Here is a 27,636-nt window from a genome sequence, read left to right on the forward strand (position 1 = left end):
GGTGCACGTCAACCCTATCTATTGTGGACCGATAGCGGTCCTTACAGAACAGCAGACTGTACCGCACTCAAGCCTATGTACCGTAGCACCCTATACCAAGTTACCAGTCCTTATAAGAACTTTTGTGGAACAAGCAGGTTGTGTGTTAGTGATTAGCAGACTGTACGTCAGTCCCTATACCGCTGAAGGACTGCTGCAGTATAGGTGAGCGGTCAGCAGTGGTGCACGTCAACCCTATCTATTGTGGACCTATAGCGGTCCTTACAGAACAGCAGACTGTACCGCACTCAAGCCTATGTACCGTAGCACCCTATACCAAGTTACCAGTCCTTATAAGAACTTTTGTGGACCAAGCAGGTTGTGTATTAGTGTTTAGCAGACTGTACGTCAGTCCCTATACCGCTGAAGGACTGCTGCAGTATAGGGCAGCGGTCAGCAGTGGTGCACGTCAACCCTATCTATTGTGGACCGATAGCGGTCCTTACAGAACAGCAGACTGTACCGCACTCAAGCCTATGTACCGTAGCACCCTATACCAAGTTACCAGTCCTTATAAGAACTTTTGTGGACCAAGCAGGTTGTGTATTAGTGTTTAGCAGACTGTACGTCAGTCCCTATACCGCTGAAGGACTGCTGCAGTATAGGGCAGCGGTCAGCAGTGGTGCACGTCAACCCTATCTATTGTGGACCGATAGCGGTCCTTACAGAACAGCAGACTGTACCGCACTCAAGCCTATGTACCGTAGCACCCTATACCAAGTTACCAGTCCTTATAAGAACTTTTGTGGAACAAGCAGGTTGTGTGTTAGTGATTAGCAGACTGTACGTCAGTCCCTATACCGCTGAAGGACTGCTGCAGTATAGGGCAGCGGTCAGCAGTGGTGCACGTCAACCCTATCTATTGTGGACCGATAGCGGTCCTTACAGAACAGCAGACTGTACCGCACTCAAGCCTATGTACCGTAGCACCCTATACCAAGTTACCAGTCCTTATAAGAACTTTTGTGGAACAAGTGAGTTGTGAATGTTTAGCAGACTGCAGCAGAAGGGCAGCAGTCAAGTATAATATCCTTTCTATATTTGGAAGAAAGAATATTATACATGTACAAGCCTATTACTGTACCACTGATACCAGTCCTGAAAAGAACCTTTGTGGAACTAATAATAACAGCAAGTCTTTAAAATTACCCTCACTGCCTGACAACACTGCTTCCTTCCTGTCCCTATACAAATTGGCAAAAAAAGAGAACGATTAGTGGTTACTGGAACAGCTCTTTTGTGGACCTTGATAGTAACAGCTAATGATGATGATGATGATGATGATGATGAAAGACTAATCTGGCTGTCCCTGTAGCATACACCGTCCTTTCCCTTTCTCTAAACTAACAAAAGACACTCAGGCTGCTGCAAGAATCAGCAGCACAGCAAACCTATCAACACCTAACACCTATACCAGTCCTGAAAAGAACTTTTGTGTACCAAATAGCTAGTGGTTTATCTCTCCCTACTCCACACAGGAACCTGTCCCTATCTTAACAGAAGAAAGAATGTAAAATGGCCACCGGATCGGGTGTATTTATAGGTTAGGGGGAATGTACAAGTGTCCATGTGCTGTCATGTCTCAATTGGCTGTCCTGTATCACATGATAAACGTGTCACCAAAGGTTAAAGTTCTTGTATACATTAAACACGTAAGTCCGCCGCGGCGAACGACGGAAAAAGGCGTTCGAACGTGCGGACCGCGAATGTCGGAAATTCGCCGCGAAACGACCGCCGGGCGAACCGTTCGGCCATCACTACCGACCCTTATAACGAGGCTCCGGCGAGCAGGGACCATCTCCACACCCCTCCTACGTCAAAAGGGGGCAGGATGGGGGAGGAGACCCACAGTCAAACCACAGCCAGTGGGGGTGAACACAAACGGACCGATCGGCGGGACCAGACATCCAACCAGAGGCGCACCAAAGCCATGAAAGCAGGGCACAGTGACAATAAACCAATTGACGAAATAAAAAAATATAAAAATAACGAGTTTTTTCTTTAAAAAGAAAAAATGAGAAAAACACTGAAAAAAGATAAAAAAGAAAAGAAAAAAAGCTTTGTCTATTTCAAAAATCTAATAAAATAAACTAGACAGTAGGTATTATTAGGTCATTATTTAAAGACAATAATATGTATAGTCACAGGTACTACAATAATGGACTACTGCTGTGTGCTTCCATCCCTGATTCAAATATCAATATAGGAAAAGTGCATTTTGGGACTTTAAATGAGGCCAGCATCAAAGGGACGCCAGCCTCCATCCCTGTCAGTAGTTTATAAGGAGAGGAGAGAGATGGGACTTTGAGTGAAGCACACAGCAGTAAATGGATTGGTCAAGTGACTAAGAAAATTAAATTTATTTATATTTCACAAATCATACATTGTTTGCAAGTATTTTGGGCAACAGGCCTCTAAAAAAATACTTGGGGCAACATGCCTCGAACAGTATAAATCACAGTTCAATAAATAAATAAACATGTATTGAGTAGTTTTGAGACCTTAGCTAGTAAGCAAATCAACCAAAAACTCAGACTATATAAAAACCTGACATTCCATGATTGCAATAAAAAGAAGGTAATAATTCAAGGCTCTATGCGTTTAACTGCACTATAGCCGCTCATCAGGAGCAGGTACAATGGAATAGATCTAAAAAAGAAAAATAGCAAAAAATAATAACAGGAGAAATAATGAAAAAAAGGGCTAAAATGTATTGAGGAAGGTGTAGCATTCAGAAAATTACAGGGAAACTCCACTTTTATTTTATTTTATTTAAAATTGTAGACACATAGAAAACATTTGTATGCAATTTCCTGCTCATGTGATTGGCTCAGTAGTGTCCACAACAGTGTTTTTCCATTACAATGACTAAGGAACAAGTAGAAGGGCTTTTCATTCATTGACATGCCATTTAAATAAATTTGGTGCCAACTTTCAAAATCTTACATTGATACCCACTTTGCATAATAGGTTCTAGATCACGTTGCACCTAGATTCAATATGGCTTCTACAGTGTTAGTGGGCAGGGCTGCTATATTGTTACATGATTTTAGGCAACCTCTTTTAGAATTACAGAAGATGGTGCTCAGAACCTGGGAAAACTTGTCCTGGAAAGTTAAGTACCATTTGGAAAAACTGGAAAATGGCAATCACAAGGATTTATGGTTCAATAAAGCATATCCAAGTGGCACTGGGACTTCAAAAACACATTCATTCAGAGTAATGAAAACATGCTCATGTGGTTCCAGCTAGGCTGCTCCCACAGATTTTCCCCAAGAAAATTACTCAGTTAACCACTTTGCGCCAGGAGGATGTCCTGGGAAGGCCTTGACTTTCGGGGGTTATATCTGAATGATGCCGGAGGCTACAGACATCATTCAGATATCGGCATTTTCAGCCGGCGATTCCCTGCACCATAAGAATGATCATAGCGGCTGTTCCACCACTTGATCGTTCTTACGGGCGGCGGGAGGGGATGTCCTCCCCCTCCTGCCCCCCTCCGGTGCTTCTACCGACTCACCGCTTCCATCGGTGAGTCGGTCACAGGATCCGTCGACCCCTGGATGGTATCATAGAGATTTCCGGCGGACCACATGGTCCCCGAAGTCTCTATGATCGTTCGGAGGCTGGGCGCGAGGTTATGATGTCACGCCAGGCCTCTGCATTCAAAATAACGGCGCCACCTTGGCTGGCAAGCCGTGATCCCTTTTTTATTTTTTTTCATTTTAGGCTTCCCAGCCTAGAGGTGAGATATGGGGTCTTATTGACCCCATACCTCACTGTAAATAGGTCCGATCATGCCATATTCCTATTACAAGGGATGTTTACATTCCTTGTAATAGGAATAAAAGTAATCAAATATTTTTTTTTTTTTGTAAGTGTTAAACAAAAAAAAAAATAAAAGTAAAATTAACAATAAAAATTAAATAAAAATGTAAGTGCCCCTGTCCCCATGAGCTCGTGCGCAGAAGCAAATGCATACGTAAGCCCCGCCCACATATGAAAACAGTGTGCAAACCACACATGTGAGGTATCGCCGCGAATGTTAGAGCGAGAGCAATAATTCTAGCCCTAGACCTCCTCTGTAACGCAAAACATATAACCAGTAAAAAATTTGAAAGCGTCGCCTATGGGGATTTTTAAATACCAAAGTTTGGCGCCATTCCACGAGCGCGTGCAATTTTTAAGAGTGACATGTTGGGTATCTATTTAATTGGCGTATCTTCATCTATCACATTATGCAAAAAAATTGGGCTAACTTTACTGTTTTTTTTTAAGCAAAAAAAGTGTTCGAAAAATTGCTGCGCAAATACCATGCGAGATAAAAAGCTGCAACCGCCATTGTATTGCTAAAAAAAACATATATAATGTTTGGGGGTTCTATGTAATTTTCTAGCAAAAAAAAAATTATGAATTTTACACGTAGGAGAGAAATGTCAGAATTGGCCTGGATGCGAAGTGGTTAAAACAGGAACGCCAAGCTAAATGGGTAAAGAGTCCAAAATACTTTAACGGTTCATTAGCATCATCACATAACACAGCCATGTTTCAGGGACCCCCCTTTCTTCTGGGTTCATTAAACTTCAACCAGGCTTAGAAGGACTGCACAACTGTTCTTTCCATTCACCAGCAAGCAGATCCATCTGAGCATCCAGTTTTACAGAGCCTGGTTTAAGCCCATTGAGACCAGATGAAGGCGAGTGTTGTAGGCCCTGAAACACATTGGTGTTTTAAGTGAGGTTACTAAAGAACAAGCCTGCAACAAACAGTTTGCTGCAGGCTGGTATGTTGAGCTAGGAATTTTCCTGGTTTTTGTTTAACCGCTTCAGCCTCGGAAGATTTTACCCCCTTCCTGACTAGAGCACTTTTTGCAATTCGGCACTGCATCGCTTTTAATAAGGATTGCGCGGTCATGCGATGTTGTACCTAAACAAAAATTTACGTCCTTTCTTTCCCACAAATAGAGCTTTCTTTTGGTGGTATTTGATCACCTCTGCAGTTTTTATATTTTGCGCTATAAACAAAAAAAAGAGCGACAATTTGAAAAAAATATATATATTTTTTACTTTTGCTATAATAAATATCCCCAAAAAAATACAACTATTTTTTTTTCCTCAGTTTAGGCCGATATGTATATTCTTCTACATATTTTTGGGAAAAAAACACTTTTGGGACCAGTCATTTATACAGTGATCAGTGCTATAAAAATGCACTGATTACTGTGTAAAGGACACTGGCAGGGAAGGGGTTAAATACTAGGGGGCGATCAAGGGGTAAAGTATGTCCTAGGGAGTGATTCTAACTGGGGGGGGCTACCTAGGACATGACAGGGAGCAGTTGATCTCTGTCATGACACTAGGCAGAACGGTGAAATGCCTTGTTTACATCACCCCATTCTACTTCTTTACACCGCAATTGTGGGCCGCCGGCGAACATAGAGTTCCCTAGACCCACAGGCACGCTCTCGCAGTGTACACGAAAGGCGGCAAATTTAAAGGGACTTACCTGTACGCCCATTTGCCTGCCTGTACCATTCTGCCGACGTACATCTGTGTGCGGTGGTCGGCAAGCAGTTAACATGTTGCCCTTCTATGTGTTCCTTGCTGTTAAGGCCAGTTATAGGTTGGGCAGTTGCCGGTTGCTTGTAAAGTTGGTTATTTGATGAGCGAGGGAAGGTCTGAACACCTTTGCTGCCATTGTGCTATTTGTTGGGTGTCCAGTGCACCCCCTCTGCCTTTGAGGAGTGGGCTCCCACCAGGCCTACCTGCCCTCAATCTATTCATACCCCTTTTTTTAATATGAACTGTTAAGATGAGACAATTCGGTTTGGTGCAGGCTAAGTAATTTATAAAAACAAAAGGAAACAAAGTCGCCGCCATTTAAGTATCTATTTATTAAATGAACACTAAAAACAATTAAGATTGCACTCTCTGGGTGGTTTCACAAAAGGAGCCGACTCGTTCCGAAACATGTTAGTCACTTCTGTGATGTCAGCACGCCCCGACGTTCATTACATGTCCACAACAGCGCTGGCTTGCGTTCCAGCCCGTTATGATTTCTCCTTTAGACTTCCCTTCTTCTGTGTCAGCCCAGTGGAGACGCTCTATTTTAAATGCAGCCACCCTCCATCACAGGAGATACAGCGGCTGTACTCAGTCCATGACAGAGCTGCCTGCCATTTCTACCATCATGGAGCCATGGTTCCATCTTGTTGCAGTGAGATGTACCAAGTCTACCAAACCCCCCCCTGGACTATTGGTCCTCTGGAACAGATGTAAAGACTGATTGATATTGCCCAGTGTCTCTTCTATCCTGGAAGTGCAATCTTAAATAACAATCACTTTAAAAAACAAAACAAAGCTTTACAAACAAGTTATATTTACCTGCTCTGTGCCAGGGTTTTGCACAGAGCAGCCCCCGATCCTCCTTTTCTGGGGTGCCCCAGTGGCAATAGAATAGAATGCATTAAGGTGAAAAACTATTAGTGTTTACAACTCCTTAATTTGTTTTCAGTGTTCATTTAATAAGTAGATACACTTAGTGCCGGTTCACCCTGGGGTGCTCCATTCAGCATAATGGAACCGTTCTAATCGGAGTGAGTCAAATTGCTCCAACCTTAGCCTCGTACACACAGTCTGATTTTTGTCAGGGAATTGTATAATGACTGACTGTTGGCCTAAAGTCCGACCGTTTGTAAGCTCCATCAGACAATTGTTGTCCAACTTTCCACCAACAAATGTTGGATGGCAGGCTAGTAAATTTTCGACAGACAGTGGTCAGTTGTCAGATTTTTCTATCGTCTGTACACAAGTCACACAAAAGCTGAAAGTACAAACATGCATGCTATGAATCAGTGCTCATAGATGAGCCACAATTGCAGCAGCGGGGTCGGGTGGGAGAGATCCCTATCGCCCTCCAATTAAAATATTTGGGGATACAGGTGACGCCGCAAATCAGAGACTATGTTGCGTTAAATATTGCACCGTTGCTGACCAGGTTTCGCTCCAGGACTAAGACTTGGAATTTGTTCTGTATGTCGGCTGCAGGCAAAGTGAATCTTATTAAAATTATTCTTATGCCCCAACTGTTATACATGTTGCACAACTCTCCAGTGGTGATCCCGCTGAAGACTTTCAGGATAGTGAACTCAATATTTTGCGAGCTAATATGGAAAGGCCGACCCCCTAGGATTAAATTAGAGCATCTCCAGCGCCCAAAGGGAGATGGAGGGCTTGCGCTGCCGAACCCCTGGCTGTACTATTTAGCCTCTCAACTACAACATTTAATAGGCACTATGGTCCCTGAGAGTGACCCCACTGACAGAGTCCCTACCGCTTCTGAGGTCATCATGTTGCACACGGTGGGCGGGAGATCTGTTCCGACTGCCCTGGAGGCTCTGGCCTTCGGCTAACCCCCCCAAAAAAGTTTCCCCACATACAACTTAATACAGAAAATATGGAACAAAACCAAGTACTTGCAGGGAGCTACGGGAATCAGTGAATATAGCCCTATATGGGCTAATGAGTCGTATCTTGAATTAGCAAAGCTGCAGCATAAGGAGAGGCGGCAGAGGAGGGGAGTGTTTTATCTTACGCAGATAATTAGTAATGGTCAACTGTTACCCTTTGATACCCTGAGAGCAAGATATCAACTCCCGGCACATATGTACTTTTATTATATGCAACTTAGGCACGCCTTTCTGGCCCAATCGAAGGTTTCGGATTGGCAGCTGGAGAGCCTGCCTCTTGTTTCCCAGCTTAAGTCAGCTGACAGCTCGAAGGGCTTTATCTCGCAGGGCTATGCTACACTTTTAAGCAGATTCTTGATGAAACACCCACTGGTGGTTAAAAGGAAATGGGAATTAGATGTGGGGCCCCTGGAGGATGAGTAGTGGGAGGAGGTGTTGCAGTTGGTGGCAGTCTGCTCGCTGAATGTGACGCACAGACTTACTCAACTGTACACCATACTGAGAATTTACTACACTCCCCATAGGCTACACTCTATGGGCCTTGTACCGACACCGCTGTGTACCAGATGTGAAAGGGATCACGGGGATTTAATACACATGCTGTGGAGATGCCCCAAACTTCATGTTTATATGAGGGGGTGACGGGCACCCCGAGCACGGCGTTTCGGGTGTCCGTCCCCTGGGATCCTCGGTGTTGCATTCTGAACTTGCTGGATGAGATGGAATGGGAATCGCACACTAGAGAGGCCCTGACCAGGGCGCTCTTTATTGCCCGCAAGTTGATAATGCTCCACTGGAAATCGGACACACCTCCATCGGAGTGGATCGTCACTGTTGGTAATACGCTGAGAATGGAAAAAATTGTCTATCAGCATAGAGGTTGCCCTGATAAATTTGAAAAACTATGGAGGCCGTGGCTGGATACTCCGGGTCTTGCCCCGGATGATTTCGTTATGGACCGGCTGCTCGGACCGGGGGTGACCTAGGCGTTACAATTTACATTTATTTCTATCTGCCTGGCTACGGACTGCTGTTTTGCTGTATGTACCGATTATTAACATCACTGTGATATAGATTGGAGGGGGAGGGGGGGGAGGGGACCCGTCTGTTCTCATGTACTGTATGTTCTCGGGCTAATTATGTACTGTACTGCATTGTTCTGCACTGTCTGTATTTACTTGGACTGTATGTGTATACTATTGAATAAAGTTTTTTTATGGATAAAAAAAAAAAAAAAAAAAAAAGAATCAGTGCTCACCAAAACACGACATTAGCAGAAGGTGCCCAAAGGGTGGCACTCAAAAGCTGAAATTACTCGTAGTAATTTGTTTGTTGGTGGACATTGTGTACCGTTTGTATGAAAGTTCCTGGCACACGACCTTTGGACAGAAGTCTGACGCTTTGTTGGCCAGCAATCTGATCGTGTGTACCAGGCTTTAGAAAAAGGTTTCTGGACTACTTGGGGCGACTTCGGGGCGGCTTGCATTGACTTCTATTATAGAAGTTGTTGTAAGCCGCATTGTGTGGGGCAGCTTCAGAATCTAGCGACTTTGAAGGCGCCCCAGTGTGAACCGGCACTTAGAAGTTTGTTTTCTTTTGTTTTTACAGTGTATAGAGGGGATCCAAAATCCTAAGTGCAGCAGACATTACTATCGTGGACTTTCAATTGGTACCTCCTTTACTATATAGACTTTATGGCTTTTGTGGGGGATCTTTTGAGACTTTTTTTCTTTTTTTACTTGGGTGCTAAGTTGAGCTAGGAATTTTCCTAGTTTTCTTGTCACCCTTCCCTGTGCTCTTTGCTGTTAAGGCCAGTTACTCTTTGTACCATTGCTTCTTTGTGCCATATATAACCTGCCATGTGTTCTGCATATTTCAAAAAGACAACACAGACTGCATAAAACCAAAAGGCATTAAAATTTATTAATTGATGCAATAACAATTCTTTATTTACATGAGCATTATTTGACATCAAATAAGCAAATAAGCATCAGCAAAGCAATATTAACTTGCATAAGTGTATTTAAAATCTTTCTAAATAGATCTACCTTTGCATAAACTGCTCGCACTATAGAAATACAGACATCAATGCAGGTGAGACAAGGAGCTTTTACCAGGAAACTCTATTATGGAGGTGGGGAATAAGTCAAGACCTGCAATACTGTACGCTTTCTCCTGAAGAACCATATTTTATATATTGCTTTATTTTTATTTTTTTACCCTTGTATAATTTTATTCAATGTAAATGCACGCACTCACACACACTATTCTCTGTAGATGAGTTCAACTGTACAAATAAAATTCACAACCAATGGGAAAACAAGGAGGGAGGGTTAAAATGGTTCTGGATAGAGGTCCACACCTTCCAATGAAACAATGGCGTGAGAGGGAGCCGCTTATCCAAAATGTACACAATACACTATACAAATATTATACAACAAACAGATACGTAGGAATATACAAGACGTAAAAACAGATCTAAGGCATTATGCTAGTTTTAGTAGCATTTTGAGGTTCTTGCACATAGCTTTAATTTTCACCTGTAGTAAGAAACCTAGAAGATTTTAGTCTCCAAAGGAACTGGGGAGAGAAGAGAAAACACACACTGAAAATGACTACTTGACACTTTGCCAGCACCGATCAAGCCCCACCAAAACAGTGACTGGTTTGGAATTTAGCAATGTGATCGGAGTGCCCCGGTGCTGACAGGGTGCTCATTATAGCCAGTTACACGAAACCTTCTGCAGACACTGCTGTTTTTATTTAAGCAGCAATCTGTTACAAACACTAAAAAAATCTATTCACACAGTTAATGGCTTTTGATGAGTTTTAAAACTGATTGTATCTTTGGGATCTGTAGAGTGGAGCTTGCCACCATTTCAACATGTCATGTCACACTCATTAAATAAAAAATGAACCCATGAGTATGATGGAAATGGGAAAAACAGCAGGGGTATGGCTGTTACAGGGACTGAAAGGAGGGAAAGCAATGCCATGGGACAAGCCGGCCATCCTGAATGCAGGAATTGTTTTTAGCCAGTAATCACCAGATTGTTGTTGGTGTTTAACGTCAAATTAAACCTTTTGGTTTAATTTAGCTTTATACATGCCAGGTGCAACAAAACAGTGTTAAAAGCCTCTGTTTTTTGTTCTAAAGCAGCCACAGCCTATACTAAAAAGCCTGTCTCCTGCCAGCAGCTTTAGAGTGGGATCCTTGCTCTCTGTGGGGAAGAAGTGGTTTTCCTGCAGAAATCCGACATGCCACCAGCTGAGTCAATCAACAGGGAGTATGTGCTTTGTTGACTGCAGTTTTAGATTTGACTACAGCAACCCATCGGTTATTTGATTTTGTTTATGGAGGGATTACCTCCCGCAACACTACTGTGTTCTGCTGGTGGGGGTGGGCAAGGGGGTTTAGAATCAGCCTGCCACTACATGGATCAAGTCTCAGCTGATTCTGAAGTAGGGTTCAAGGGAAATGGGGAAAGCTATCGCTAGATAAAAGTCAATAAGATAAAAGCAACCTCAAACATTTAACTCATTTCAAAACAAGCACACGTCACACTGATTATAATGTGCATGAACAGCCTTTAATAAGTATAAATTGTATTCGGAGGCTGGGGAAAGCACAGGATGTAAAATATTTCTCTCCGATAGGAACTGACTCATATACAGATTTATTTACCCAACTGCCATGCTGTGTAGAAGGCACCATAGGCTGCTCTGCTCTTTGCCAGCATGTCCCTGCCAATGGAGCCACAGTTTAAAAAACAAAAAGAAAAAAAAACACATTTGTCAGGTATGGGGTAATAGGTTCCCCTTCCTAAAATTCGACACTCTGTGCCTGAGTGGCCAATAACCGTGCACAATTGCTGTCAAATGGGTCTAAAGTAGGCTGCTTTGCACTGTGCAAGCTTTAGGCTGGCCATACATGGTTTGAATTTCGACTGGGAGATTTGAACCGTTGATGGGCAGGCTGAATGTACCAAGTTGATTGTTCAACTTTGGTACAAACAGCCTGCCAGATTCACTTCTGATTTTTACAAGGGGCTGCCATAGCCGCAATTGTCAAAGCGGTAGTAAACCGTGGCTGTTTAAAAAAAACAAAAACGCATCGCATACTAGCATTTTATGAAATACTTCCAGCAGAGTGCTGTTACCACTGACATCTTCCCCCGGTCTTTCTTCCGGGTTCACGTGCTCCAGCTATGTGATTGACCAAAGCCGCAATGATGTCACTCAGGGTAAATATCTCCTAAACAGTGCACGGTAAGGAGATATTCATTTTACTTACAGGTAAGCCTTATTATAGGCTTACCTGTAGGTAAAAATCACCAAGCAGGCTTTACTACCCCTTTAATCATGGTCTGGGAGAAGACCATGGCTGATTACCCTGCCAGCACTGACTGTGGTGAATGGAGAATCGTGCACATCACTTTCCTGTTGGAAATAAATTTTCACTGTGTATGGCTGGCCTTAGAAACAAATCTTATATAAGACTTGCAGGGCTCTTCAGAGGCAGATAGATTGAGTGGATGGGAAAAGACCAGCAATTTAGAAGCTGGAATCGGAGTATGCCTACTACACAGCTTGGCAATTAAAGTGAACCCCACAGCAGGCAAAGTAACATTCACTTTATGGAACAGCCTCAGTAAGCATCCTATAATGCCTTTGTGTTCAGGAGGGGAAAGCCGTCCCTGCCTAAAGAAGACAGTGATTATTGCTAGCGGTTACAACAGCTGCTGGCAATATTTGCATGTAAAACCTGCCACCTGCCCATATGTGGTTAGAATCTTGACTGGTTCTTCCTGAAAAGGCCAAGATTCGAAAAGTCTTTGGCTGGCTTTAGTCGGAGCTATGAGTCTGCAGTCAACATGACACATTCCCCCTGCTGATTGGAGAGCTCTGGCTCTGACTCATTTGATTTGAACCGTCTATGGCCGGCTTTAGTAAATTAACCCCTTGCCTTTACTGGATGGAAGATTTATTGGAACCACATTTCCTAAACACTGGGCAAGATTTTGCTGCAGTCCACTGAAGAGCAGCATGCCAGTATTAGGGCCACAAAAAATACCAAGAACGGAGTTCAACATTTGCAAGGCAAGTGTGAAGAGAAGTTCCCCAGTTAAGTATGTCCATGTTGTCTGGAAGCGCACAAATGACTACTATGCTTCACTAGCAGGTTTTCAACATACAAAACACTTCCTCAGGCTTCCATTAACGTATGCCGCCATTTTGTAATCAGAAGGAAAATTGCCCTTGCCCATTATTTAAAAGTACCCTTAGGGATGTTACCAACATCCAACAAACTGAAATGCTTTATTCAATTCAGCCGAGATCACAACATGGCAGTGTAATGCCCAGGTCTCAGGTCTGCTGTATTCACTGCAGCCAAGAATGCGGCTGTGAGGTCTATTTACTAAAACTGGAGTACAAAATGTGGCGCAGCTCTGCATTATAGCCAATCCGATGCCAACTTCAGCTTGATCAATTAAGCTTTGACAAAAAAAAAAAAAAAATGGAATCTGATTGTTTTCTATGCAGAGCTGCACCACATTTTGCACGCTTCAGTTTTAGTAAATCAAATTCTATATGCCCAACTCTCATGGTTCTCATCAAGGAAGTGATACTCCAATACACCTTACAAGAGAACTGCTTAGAAGAAGCCCTCATATAAAGCGGTTAAATAAATAGTTCAGTATAAAAGAAATGAGAGCTGCCCTCCATTATTGAACAACATTTTAAAGTGCAAAATCCAGGGCTGTCATCCTCCTCTTACTTTTTAAAGTGTTTGTAAAAGTAATTTTTTTTTTAAATAACAAACATGTTATACTTACCTGCTCTGTGCAAGGGTTTTACATAGAGCAGCTGGCTCCCCACCTTCATTGGGTGCCCCCACGGAAAACCGCTTTCCCTGGGGACACCCGTGTGGGCTCACTCTCAATTCCTGCTGCTGCGTCCATTGACAGAGAGCGGGACTCAGCCCCGCTCCGTCACTGGATTTGATTGACGGCAGTGTTAACTAAAACATTTTTGTCGACTAAAACAATTGAGATGACTAAAATACGACTAAAACTAAAGTGGCATTTTAGTCAAAAGACTAAAACTAAACTGAAATTTGACTTCAAAATTAACACTGGTCTGTAGTGGATGTTCATACCCCAATACCATAAATAATAACATTAGATTTTTCACTCAAGCAGTATATAATGAGTTTGGAAATTGGAGAGAAATGTTAACTAATGCATTACAATTTAATTACGCCTATTAGATTTTACACTAAAATGTGTAAAATCACAAAAAAGGACTGGAGATTTTAGTTGAATAAAAATTTAAATCTACTGGAGATTTAGTCGCCTAATATGTCTAAAACTAAAACAATTGCACAAGACTAAAATGGGACTAAATCTAAAATGTCAAAACAATCAAAATTTGCTGCCAAAATTAACACTGGAACCAATGGCTCCTGCTATCAATCTGTCCAATGAGGAGAGAGACAGCAGCTGGAGGCCATCACTGGATCGGATCGGGCTCAGGTAAGAAAAAAGGGGGGGGGGGGTCTGGGGGCAGCTGCAGCAAAGAAGGTTTTTCATCTTAATGCCTTAAGGTGAAAATCCTTGAGACTTTACAATCACTTTAAGTCTGAGCAGGAAGAAGCATATACATGTCAGCTTTTCTGACACTTCCGTTACTTGTTCTGGTTTATTGTAGAGGAGCACTGATGAGGTTGACAGCCCTGAGCAATGACAGCCCCTGTACTTTTAACCTGAGGAGGTTCTTCCTTGTAAAGACCCATGAAGATGTATGCCTAGAACCCACTGGACAGACTTCCGCCTTAAGCTTGCTGCAAACCAGAGACTCCATACCTGTCTCCCCCTCTGCACAGACATATGAAAATTGCAGCTGGCTCAAAGTAATAGACTGTGCCCATGTGCACACAGCCATTTTTTGTTACCCGCCCACTGCCACCCCTTAAGCTACATTAGGCAGAGGACAGGGGGGTTTACATGATGTGGTTGTGATGCTTCATGCCAAAGTTTACCTGACATGTATCGATCAGCAAGCCTGCTGAAAGCTACTAATTCAAGCATATGGGGAAGCACTGCAGATGCCCTGCAACTGTGTGCAATGCACCCTTATGTGGTGCTTTTGTTGTAAAAATGGGGTTAAAACAGTATATAGACTTCTAATCGCCACATCCATATTACTATAGAAGAAAACTGTATATGTGGTGGAAGAAATCACCCATACCTAAAAAAAAGTCAGACTACCAGCTCAGCATAGGAGACACACACACACACACATATATATATATATATATATATATATATATATACACATATACACACACATATATATATATATATATATATATATATATATATATATATATATATATATAAAAATCAGAATGCCCCTCTATTACAGGGGATGCAAATGTCCCAAGTATGCACCTACAAGTGACTGTAAATATATATTATGCTGATACATCAATCGGCAGATATGAAGTATGGATATTGTCTCTGCTTTTCCAGTCACCAAGCTCGACGTCAACATGGGTTCTTCAGGACCCAAATATATTGAGTGAGCATGTGTAACTTTTTTTTTGGTGATAAAGCTAACATCTTTTTATATATATATATATATATATATATATATATATATATATATATATTTATATTTATAATTTGTGTCTCCCATGCCGAGCCAATAAAGTCTGACTCTTTTTGGGTAGGGGTGGTTTCTTCCATATCATACTGTTTTCTTCTATGAGGTTAAAACAGGTGGTGAGGAGGTGTCACATTGCTTCTTTACCACCTGTCAATAGCCTTTCAAGTGCGATCCAAACACAGATCAGGCTTTAGAGGTCTACATCTACCCTTATTCAGAACTTAAATGTCACTCTGTATGACTGGCTGACTTGCTTACGTGAGTGCATAACCCTGCTCTCTGCACATGAGGCATACCTCGTCTGATGTACATAATGTTATCTATTAATTTTTCATGATGGTGGACAACATTTGAATTGTATAAGCCAACGGGCTTTAAAAAGCAATGCGAATAGCACCAAGAACTACAAAGTGCAGCAACCAGCTTACTGTAGTCAGACCAGTGAAAGATGAATGGTGATTGGCTGCTAGATGATACTGCACTTTGCATATTCGCCCCTTGCCTTACTGAATAAACTCAACAACCTCCATTTGAATGGGGATGGATTACAAACATTACAAAAGCCTTTCAGTGATGACATTTATCACCAGATCCAGAAATAGTTTTTTTTTGCAGAAGAGACAACCTTACTTCTGATAAACCCCAAATCCTCAACATTACCAGCCTACAAACAAGGAGGGATTGATGAAAATCAAAGACCAAAGAGGAGGGGCATTGTCCCTTAACAGCCTATAGAAAGTGGATCTCCCCAAATGTTTTATGACTATACCAGAATGTGACTAGTTTCTCTGGAACAAAGCAGAATTTTCCAAACCCCAGTTTTGGTAGATGCATTATACGCCCCAGTAGAAGCAGCCCTGAAAAACAGCTGTCTGTAAAGCCAAAAGGAGCAGGGTACTTGTAAAAAGGACAACGTTCATTCCAATGCTCGAGAATTAAGAAACAATACAAAAATTCTTGGTGTGTTCAACACTGGCACACTGCAGAAAACACAGTTCTAAGCAGGGCACAGGGGATATCTATGTACAGAGTAAAGCCTACAAACTAGATCTATCAAAGGCATTGTGACAACTAATGACACTTAGCGGCCACAGTCAAGAAATTACCTATTTAATACTGAAGTACCTTTAAGTTAAATTGACAACGCTTTGTTTTTTTTATGTTTTATACAAAACAAAAAGATTACAGATAAAACCTCTTTCAACTTAAATTATTGCTTGTTTACACAGAAGCCATTTTAAATGTACCATAAAAAATCCACCCTGTCAAAGCAAAATTAAACCTGAAGAGTTTGTAAAGTTGGATTTAAATCAAGAATCTGTCCGATTAAATAGTTCATAATAATGACAACAGAATTTCAAACATACGAAGAGAGAGCTTGCTCTATTACCAGACCTCTTCTGGACCCCTCCATGGCTTCACACTTTTACGCTTAGTAGGGGTAGCATTGTGGCCAGTGACTATATGTGACCTGCTTATTAATAAAACAAAAAAAAGAAGAAAAAAAAAAAAAAGTGGACTAGCAACAAGTGAAAAATGATACGCACCCAACAATTTACATTTAAAAGGCTCATATTCAGCTATAGGTAATAATAACACACTGCAAAGCCATTAAGGAGGCAGCAAATGGCTGCTGCTTCACAAATCAAATAAATATAATTATATATATATATATATATATATATATATATATATATATATATATATATATATATATATATATAATTTTTGTTAAGTTAGAGAGCCTTAAACACTCTATGACTGACCAGACTTGGGGTGGGGGTGGTTTAAATCTACTGCCTACTTAAAATGTATTCTATGTTCCACCCAATTTCCATAAATCTGCAGTAAGTTAATCCACAGTGCCATTAATTGTGACACGCTGTGCTGTGATGAAATTTAGTAATAAGCTGGCTTTCAGCTCTAAATTCATAACTTCCCACTCTATAAAAAAAAAAAATATACATATTTTGGAAAACAAGAAAAAAAAAAAAAGCCTTCATGTGGTAGCAAAAGTATCTATGGGGCTAATCGCCCAAGAAAAATGAGGTTGGAGACCAGTGTCAAAAACTTGAGAAAACAAAGTGAAATCGGGGAGGAGGAAAAAAAAAAAAAAAACAATAAAAAGAAAGCGCAGTTTTCCTTAAATACATACAATTAAATACATTCATTTGAGAAAGTCCAAAGAAATTCGCCTGTCCATAATGACTCCACAGAAGGTATCTAAGTTGCACTAAGGTGAATGCAGTGAACAGACCGGCCGCCTGTCTATATTCTGGTTCCGCACTGCCTGTGGGAGGGGCTGCACGACGGACAACACAGTTTCAGCTTTTCAACCTAGAGGCAGAGGAGGTCACCTTGACAGGGGGCTGCTAAGCTGGCTTCTGGCACCAGTCTATAAACACGACCACAGAGAGGTTCCAGCTGGTAAGTGGAAAACACAAAAACACCCTCAGCGTCTTCTGGGTCAGCAGTATTTCTGCAAAACAAATTTTTTTTAATGAATACAAAATATGATAAATAATGTAATGTAATTAATAATGTAATGTAACTCCAACAACAATTCTTTTGTGTTCTGAAAAGAATGGAGAACCTCTGTTCACACTTTCATCTGCATCCCTTTTTGTTCTAAAGAGAGAGGACATGAAGGAAAGAGTAAGCCCCATATAGGAATTGGTGACAGCCATCTTCACAAGATGTTTTCCCTCATCTCCTGTTCCAGTGACAACTATTTCCACTGATATTCCTTATCAAATTACCTTATAAAAATACATGTGCCCCCAGGCAGTCCAAAATTTCCACAAAGATCACAAAATCTGACATATATGGTTGGTCTGAGTATAGCAAAGTGCCCAGATACTATAGTAGTTGAGGAGAACATCTTTTGATCAGTTGCAATATCTTGTTTAAGAATGACATCTGCAGATAGTGATTACCTAAAATTAATATGCCTATGCACCCAAGTACAATTATGACAGATCGTGCAACTGCCATGGAGTTCAAGCAGCAGAGGGGACCAGCCTAACGTAAAGGCTGAATCCACCTTTTGCAAAAAGAATAATAAATGTACCCATCTTAGCAGCAAAAAGATGTACATTTTGCAAAAGCACTTGCCAAGCATTGCAAACACAATTGGTGAATTGCAAATTCCTCAAACGGGCTTCTGCAGACACTGCAGGAAATGTTTGTGAACTGCGAGTCTGGTAATCTCCGCATTTGTGTTCCATTGAGAACTACAAGTCTGTCTGCTGTGGACAGGACTTGTAGTACACAGATCTGTGAATGAATGGAACACCTCTTCAGGGTGTAGGTGCGTTTGGGGGTCTGCCTGAAACCACATTACACCCTGGTGTAATCTGTACCATAGTCTAAAGGGTAGAGTAATCCTTTTAAAAATTACCCCGACAGAAGAAAAAAAAAAAATAATAATAAGTAGATTGTATATAATGACATCCATCCAGTGCCTTTAGGAGCAGTTATCTTGCATTTTTATTTTTATTTTCTGCCTTAGAACCATCCAGGTTTTAGTATTAGGTTTGCCTTAAAACAATTGTGTTCTTATACTTTTAGTATATGTTTTTGATGTAATGCAAACCTAATTAGATTCAATAACGTAATCTCATCAATGTGTTATTGTATTCAAAATCTTGCCTCATTTATTGTATATGTAAAAAACAGGCAACAAAAGCTATACAATATGAGGCTGTGATTATTACATAGCAGTGCTGCACAGTGGTTGTATAACTAAAAGGCAAAACTTTTTTTTCTCTAGTTTTTGGACAGAGTGAAGAATTAGAACACTTGTCAGTTTTGATTGCAGTCGGCACCCGTTAAAGAGATTCACACATTTGTCACGTTTACCAATATCATTGAAGGTGAAAGTAAAAGAAAATCCCAAATTTTGGGCAGTCAACAGAAAAGTAATGCCGCGTACACACGGTCGAATTGTATGACGTACTTCGTCCGTTGAAACACATTTCAACGGACAATCCGCTCGTGTGTGGGCTTCAGCGGACTTTTTCAGCGTGCAGTTTTACTTCCTCTTTGTCTCCCTGCAAAGGTAAAGCATAATGGGCTACTATGCCTTTCTGTAAATATCTCCTAAACCGTGTAGGTTTAGGAGATATTTCTTGGACCTAAAGGTAAGCCTTAATCTAGGCTTACCTGTAGGTCAAAGTGGTTTGTAAGGGTTTACAACCACTTTAAAGTGGCCATACAAAGAAAGTCTCTCTCCTGTCCAGACACATTCAGAATAAAAATGGGGCAACGTCAGACAGTAATGTACAAGAATGAAGGCTAGCCATAGACCCGGCTGGACTCCGATCTGTGTGTGGCCTCCCCTTCGTGACAGAAGTTGATTGATCAACTTCTGTTATAGGAACATGCTGGAGAACATTGGTCAATCAGTGGCTGCACCCACTGATCAATGTATTCTGAGGGGTGCATCTGCCAGAATACAATGTCCCATTTGTGTGGATGGAGTAGGCAAAAAAAAAAAAAAAAGGACGTATAGCTTTATGTGCTTGGAGAGTTTGGAAAACTTTGCCTAATCACCTTTTCTCTCAAGATCATCTGCTTATATTACTGGTCTGCCAAACAGAGTTGTAAACAAATTTATGAAGGACGGTATAACCCAATGCTGAGAAGGTTGCCTTTTAAACAGACGGTCAACTGAAGCGATGTTTTATTATCCAAAATTAAAGTTTTAACTAAGCAAGGACTAATGGTGGTGCTGATAAATTATTAATTTCATGTTAGTTCTGCCACAGATGACTATTATAAATTAAAGTGAAAACCTCATGAAGTAACTATGGGGGGTGGGAACAAGAGAATTAAACTGTCCCTTTAAAAAAAAATAAAAAAAAAATAAATGATTTGTCCTCATTTATTATTTAAACGAGGACAAATAAAAAGTTACGATTTTCATAAACCCCCTATGACTAGTAGCTTTAAGTACAATGTTACACAATCAATACTGTGGTGACAGGTTTGAGTTGCAATTAGAAAAAAAAAAAAAATCAAATTGGCCCTGGAGCTGTTCTCGGCGATCTCTCCTCTTCACTGAAGGCGGCTGCTGGGGAGATCATGCGTCTGGACCAGATCGATTTTAGAATATAAGTATACACATCTTTCTTTCAAAGCGTAGAATAGGGTTTAGAAGGGGGATGGGAGTATTTTTAGGAATAGGCTGGACTTCCACTTTAAAATACAAATTCATTTTTTGAGTTAGCGGTCATAGTGAAAAATCTTAAAGAGAATAAAATAAAAAATAAACGCTCCCAGATCCCCCTACATGCACCACTTCTCTGCCACTTCTCTGCCAAGATTGGGTTGGGCTGTACTGCATTTGCTGACATGCGTGTGTGAATTACAGCTTGAGCTACTGCCCTCTGTAAATAGGTGTTTTTTTTTAGCAAAGGGAGAAGGTGATGAGGCAAATCTGCCACACATTAAAAACTGGAGCTAGACTTACCTGTAACTACTTTCCTTCCAGGACAACATTTGAGATATAGGCAACGCCTCCAACAGGAAGAGGACACAATTCACCAAAATGCATTGTAAAAGGAAATCCCTCTGCTAAACTTAAAGCAACATAAATAGGGCTGTGCCTACATCTCATAAGGCACACATGGCCTTGAAAAAGTATTTATACCCCTTGAAATGTTATTTTAGTACAGCGTTGCACGCCTGTGCAACTGTCAGTTAAAGTAATTCAGTGACGTATAGCAAAAAATTACCTGGTCATTAAGGGGGTAAATCCTTCCGGGGCTGAAGTGGTTAAACAAGCACACAGCCAGGCCACACACCAACACAGCCATCATGTGAGTCCCCACTACAAAGTGCCCTACAGCGCATGCCCCCAAACCGGTAACCTGCTGGCCCCCGTCAAGGCAGCGTGCTGATTCCAGCATGGCCTTCCCAATGGAGGGGTCCTGGAGGGCAATCTAGCAGAGAACCCATATTGGCTGCTTCCAGGGGAGCCAGGTAGGTAAAGAGGTGTGTGTAAAAAAAGGAAAGCCAGAGAAATTGAGGCCACTCTCACCTAGGTTCCAACTGACCTATCACCTCCAGGTGCAGGACAAACAAAAACTTCCTTTTAAAGTGTATTTTGTGATAGGTTTCCTGTTACTTTTGAAGAAGGTGCCTAGATATCATATGCTGTCTCGGGAAGAAGATTTTGGAAAGAAGTCTTGAGTGGGATCACTGGCTCACAATGAAAATACTAAATCATTTTTTAAGCAATATTTTGTATTTTGCTGCCTATGTACTTTCATTTTGAAGCATTAAAGCTCAGCCTTAGCAAACTTGCAAGAGTTAATTGCACGTTTAGGTGACCTATTACAGCAGATTTACTTACCTCATTCTCTACTCTTCTAGACCAGCCCAGAGCTCTTTACCCTCTCCTAAACATAACAGGCAATTATGCAGTGTGGCTGCAGCTCAAAATTAGAGGATAATTTCTTCGTTTCCAGGCGCTGGGCTTTAACTTGAATGTACTGTTATATGCAAAACCAGTATAAGTTTCCTATAAAAAGGAGTGTCCTATGCTCTATGGCTAAAGAGGATTCCAAGAGTTAATCTCTAATAAGGACTCATGTGCGCGCCTGTAAAATGGACTCCAATAATACGCGTGTTGTATGTGATGCTGCAAAGCTATATACAGAATGTTAAGTGCTATGAGCTCAAGATTAAAGTTTGTGTGAAGTCATCTTGGCACCATTATTCTTACCATAGACAGGCACATAACTGCAACACATTTAATTATTCATGGAACTATTGCAGTAAGTAGAATGCAATTAAATGAGGGGAAAGAAAAGCAAAGCCAATTTTCTAGTTAATGTTATATGTAAACAAGCAGAGGAGACATGAATCAAACATTCATTGTCACCGGGAGATACCTACATTACCAACCATCAGTAAAACTGTCCCTGAAAGTTACCCCATAAACAGGATTTATTGAGAGCAAATAAACAGCTGCTTTCATAATGGAACCCGATGGCCAGCATAGGAAAACACTTTAAGGCTTTGACAGATCACCGCAACATAAGGCAGAGCATTAAGGCTGGGTTCACTACATGTGATTTGGAAAGGAATCGCACTGCATTCCTATTCAAGTCACATGTAACGTCAGTGTGGTGGGATTTGAGCCATTCATTTAAATGGCTCAAATAATGCAACATTTGCAAAAAAAAAGGTGCACAACCCTTTTTCCCTGCAGTGAAATCAGATCACATGGGTGTTCTGTTAATTGCTCTGTGGAACGGTTTTGGGGTGTCCTTAACATTGACACCCGCTGTGGTTCACATGAATGCTGTGCAATATCAATGTGGTGTGGGAATTACTCAGGATTTTCTGCATTTCCAGCACATATATTTGAACCAAGCCTAAAGGGTAATTCCACTTTTGTGGGTGGGGGTGATCAGGAGATGGCCAAAGAGCTCCCGATTGCAAACAGCGATCGGGAGCTTTTCATTAGTCACCGGTAACTGTGCTGGAAGCATGCAGGTGCACACTCTTGGCACAGCCGTTTTTGCGATATTGCTTGCAAATATATGGCTGCTCGGCGTCAAGGCCTCCCCGCCAAGAGGAGAATGCGTGCTCATATTTTTGTGCAGCCGGTGCCAAGGGGTTAACAGTAGCAGTGGTCATCTGTGACCTATTTTGTGATGAAACATGTCAAAAGTTCCCTTCTGTTCAATAAAAAACAAAAGTTACTGCAACCCAAAATGCACTGCTGAGCCCGACCATCAAGGGATTCTGCATTGGGAGTCTACTTGACATAGAACTATAGAAAACTTAAAGTAGGTCTGCAAGACAAGGAGAAATGAGAAGAATGTATAGGAAAGTGGACGTGAAGGTGCAAGTAATTGGCATAAGGTGATGAAGTGAGGGTCTGCGAGTATTATGTAAGGAGGACAGGGAGAAGGTGGAAAAGCACCTACATGGCCGATTTAGGGCCCATCTTAACTAGGAACTCCACATGAATTACAAAGGAACACACTACATGTTCCTGTGTGATTCACATGCAGTTATGTGCAGTGCAATTTCAGCCTATACATTTTGAACAGGCTAAATTTGCCACCGCACCAAAGAGTATTGTATGCACTAGTTTAGGAACTGCACTACAACGAGAAAGGATAGTACTTTTGTACCATGCAACATGGTTCGGGCAAATACACTGTGTTTCCGACCTGCATTTGGGGTGTCGTTCACTTTGCACTGACACCCGCTGCAGATTGCAAGGGCAGTGAGATTTAAATGTGGTGGTGGAAACCAGCACAAAACATTTCCAATGCTGCATTCTAGTGTAAACTGCCCCTTGGAAATGGATGTTGAAGTCTTATGCATGAAAGGGGTTGCTGAAAGCAAATACAAATAGTGGTAGGTGACAAGCAGAGGTGCCTACAGCAATCCAGTATGACAGTTGGCTTTGTCCAGCAAAAATCCCAGTAAGTGGTCTGTATAGAGCTATGCAGATGCAGCCCTTTAATAGGAACAGTAGTACACTGGAAAGACAATGGTCCTTACCCGTGATGCATCTCCTTCCTGTTTAATCATATCCATCCCAGGTAGTTGGTTTGGAAATAGACCGCCTCCTCGCAGAGTCTGGTCATTAACCTGGAAAGACAAAAAACAGCTTTACTGCACCTGTAGTAAAAAATTAACCTGCTGCTAAATATATAAATAAATGTGAACGTGTCTATTAATAGAACTGCTACAACCACCCAAATGTACTCGATCACTTCACCAATAGAGAGTAATTGAGTTTACTGCACCAAAGTAGCAGGGCTAGTAAAGACTAGTGGCACAGATCCTAGCCTCATTCCCTCTGAGGTTCCCTGCCTGCCCAACTGACACTGCAATTGGTGCCAAAGGAAGTCAATGGGTTCAGACCTTTACAGTCCTGGCAGCTGGAAAAGCCATTTTCCCTTCATAAAAGGTACACATACAAAGCTGAAGTCTGGCCACATGTAAGCTGCCTACCACAGGCCTGCTTTGTTGAACACACATTTATCTTTGCACATTTATACAATGCAAATGGATAAGACTAAGTGAATAGCAGCAATCTAAAGCAACCAAACTAGCTTTTCCAGAATGTCTACAGTAAGATGATGGATTGATTAATTAAATTGGGATTGATTTACTAAAGGAGTATATATTGGATGACTGAAATCAGCACAGCTTTACCTTATTCATTAAAGGGAAAATTAAAGTGGAAGTCAGTCAAAATCTAAGAAAGGCTAAACCTACTCCCATCCCTAATCTAAGCTCATTCTATTCAACCCTGTAAAGAACAGTATGGGTATACTTACCTATTCTGAAACTGCTCCTGTCTGGTTCCATGAACATCTGTCAGCAACGGCTTCAATGTAGAGAAGGTACAGCCAATAACGGATATCCCATTGTAAGCCTAAGAGTGATGTCATCGCCTGGGCATTTGCAGCTGTGGTTGGCGATCTCTCCTCTACACAGAAGCTGCCACTGGAGAGATCAGGTGACCAGACAGAGCCTCTTGCAATAAAAATGACTTTTTTGCATGTCAGCAATTTTCTTCGGATTGTACACTGAGCCCTGCACTTGCAGGTCAGGGTGCAATCTCAGCATGAGATGGGCACCTGGATTTCCAAGTGAATGCGCAGTAGTCAAGTCATTCTGGGCTAGCCAAATATCCAGGAAGATCCACATAAGATGGATGGAGGGCAAAGGAGCGACAAAGGAGATTGCATCACTCTAGAAGGTGACCAGTAAATGTGGCATAATCTGCAAAATCCCATCCACTGTGCCAACTCTTTAGTTCAGCTTTAAGTGTATTTCCACTTTTGCAGCCAAACTGGAAGACTTACTTTAAATTTGTTACATGTCCACATTCACATAGCATAACCTAAATATTTAACATTGCTGGTTACCTTTTTATCAGATCAAATATCAGGCAGCATTGGCCAGTTCAATAGAAACCGGGCATTCGGGCCGCGCGTATGGCAGCCAATCCGTCAGAAGCCAGGTTCTGTCGAAGGGGCATGACCGAAAAAGGTCTGCCGATTGACACCTGATCAGCACTCTCAGCCAATGGCCAAGAGCGCTGACTGGTTGGTTCTGGCGGGAGGGCCGTCCCCCTGTCAGAACACAATAGCTCAGTAGGGGAGATCCCTGTACTCATATTTGATTGTTAGTGCATCAGCTCCTCCTGAGTGTGTACCCGGCTTTACTCGCCTAAAAATAATGATGTTCTCTCCCTGGTTTGTAATGTTTAGGAGTGGGCTGTGGAGTAATGTTTGACATAATTAACCCTATCTGTATTGTGGTCCCTGTTCTTCATTAGCCACTGTAAACTAGATTTGAACATAGTCTGTCCTAAGAAAGGGTTAAAAATGTAGAAACTGCCCTTCTGCTTGGTATGTAAATGGGGGTATAGTATAAGGACAAAGACAGCCCAGAAATTCTTAGAATTAGCCACGACACCTTTTCCTTAGAAAAAACAAAAAGCTAAGAAATATATATTTTTTATGTTATTTTTAGGTATGCTGTGTGAATGGGAACACAAACATATATAGGAGGGGCTTTCTCAAATTTGCCTGCAAAAGTAGACAAAGTTTAGGGGAGGAATGATTCAGATTTTTAAAAAGAGTAGGCTTAATGGGTGTTTTTAGAACAATCAATCATAGTGCCTGTCATCTTACAGAGAAAAGGAAAGCCTTACATCTTAAACCCATGTTATATTGTGTCCATTACACTACTGTGTCCATACTAACATTAGACCACAATAAAAATATCTATTAGATACAGCAAGATAACATAGGAAAGGGGTAGGGGGTTCACCTGCTCTGGACCCATAGAGGACAGTCCTGATGTAGGCACGGAGGTCACTGAGGTCATGTTGATCTGCCCAGTCATCTGGTTCATGGTGTTCATATTACTCGTATTGGGTGCCATAGACACATTGATGTTCATGTTGTTGTTAAACATGCCTGTGCCAGCTTGCTGCGCAAAGTGTGGAGGCGATTGCTGTGAAAACATGCTGAAAAACAAGATTGTTTTGTTAGATCAAGCATTTGAATAACCCATTAAAATAATTATTATAATCCTGAACTGATCACCTAGTTAACATAGAAGTTCAGAGCCCATACATCTGTATGTGTCACAGAGGCAGCAACCGCTACCAAGGCTCAGGGCTCACAGGGCCCTGTTCAGAGAGATTCTAAATGTATTCATCCGTTCACCAAGGGAAAACTGCGATATGGCTTTTTTTATTTGACCAGAAGATGTTTATTGCTCACATATTGATGTTATGGAGGACATTTCTGTATACGGTACATTTGTGCACATTCCACATCAAGGAACATAACAGAATAGCTACTCTGATTCACCAATATTTATAATATAACCTGGGTCAGCTTTTATTGCTCTCTGAAACCCCAACTGGGGAGAGTTGCCCTCCTGTCCTGCTCCAGACACATGAGATGAAGTGAAAGGAAACCCCACTATTGGCAGCCATACCTGCAACGTGTGTCCCCAATACAGGATTTGCAGAGGTCTCCTATTTTTGATGTCAACCATTACATTTTGGACATCCTCTCACAAACTGTCACTATAAAAGCAGGTGAGGGTAAATATCAGCCAAACAAAATCCCAACGCAAGACCAAAGACTTCCCTCATGATCAAAAAAACAAATCTGTATTAAGTTTTTCTTTAACTCATTTACATTATAAGAAAATTTGCAGTACCAAACTCTGCTGGCCATAGATGGGTATCATTTCAAACAAAAAAACCTTAAGAAAAGACTGTTCTAATAACGTTTGTACACATTTCCAAACAACATTCCTTTTAGACCACAGCAATGACAAAATTAGAAGCATGGAACTGTTTTTCAAAATTAATTTCTAACAGGGTACAGCCGTGGCCAAAAGTTTTGAGAATGACACAAATATTAGTGTTCACAAAGTCTGCTGCCTCGGTTTTTATGATAGAAATTTGCATATACTCCAGAATATTATGAAGAGTAATCAGGTGAATTGCAAAGGATTGTAAAGTCCCTCAATGCCATGAAAATTCACTTAATCCCATAGAAAACATTTCCACTGCATTTGTGAAGAAGGCTTCAGGGTGCCCAAGGAAGTCCAGCAAGCACCAGGACTGTCTCCTATTGATACAGCTGCAGGATCGGAGCACAATCAGGCAGGTGCGAGTGCATCGGCACACACAGTGAGAAGAATTTTGGAGGAAGGCCTGGTGTTAAGAAGGGCAGCAAAGAAGCCACTTCTCTCCAGGAAAGACATCGGGACCGACTTATATTTTTCAAAAGGTACAAGGATTGGGGTAAAGTCATTTTCTCTGATGAATCCCCTGATTGTTTGGGGCATCTGGAAAAAAAAACCTTATCTGGAGAAGAAAGGATGTGCTCTACCATCAGTCCTGTATCATGCCAACACTAAAGCATCCTGAGACTATTCATGTGTGG

At 41.5% G+C, this 27,636-nt stretch overlaps 1 protein-coding gene across 4 annotated transcripts in view; it reads right to left on the reverse strand.

Moving 5' to 3' along the window:
- Positions 1 to 9,405: 9,405 nt before the first annotated feature.
- NCOA2 (nuclear receptor coactivator 2) overlaps positions 9,406 to 27,636 on the reverse strand; it is a 347,064-nt gene continuing 328,833 nt past the window's right edge. For all 4 annotated transcript variants that reach the window (XM_077492850.1, XM_077492851.1, XM_077492852.1 and 1 more), the window contains 3 exons: positions 25,997 to 26,195; positions 23,708 to 23,797; positions 9,406 to 17,657 (listed from right to left, as the gene is read on the reverse strand). In XM_077492850.1, the coding sequence (XP_077348976.1) occupies positions 17,646 to 17,657; positions 23,708 to 23,797; positions 25,997 to 26,195 (301 nt within the window). In that variant the 3' untranslated portion in view covers positions 9,406 to 17,645. The remainder of the gene's footprint in view (positions 17,658 to 23,707; positions 23,798 to 25,996; positions 26,196 to 27,636) is intronic.

The sequence above is a fragment of the Lithobates pipiens genome, unplaced genomic scaffold (assembly GCF_037356315.1).
Source record: "Lithobates pipiens isolate NorthernLeopardFrog02 unplaced genomic scaffold, aLitPip1_a1.2 Scaffold_19, whole genome shotgun sequence".
Taxonomy (NCBI): Eukaryota; Metazoa; Chordata; class Amphibia; order Anura; family Ranidae; genus Lithobates; species Lithobates pipiens.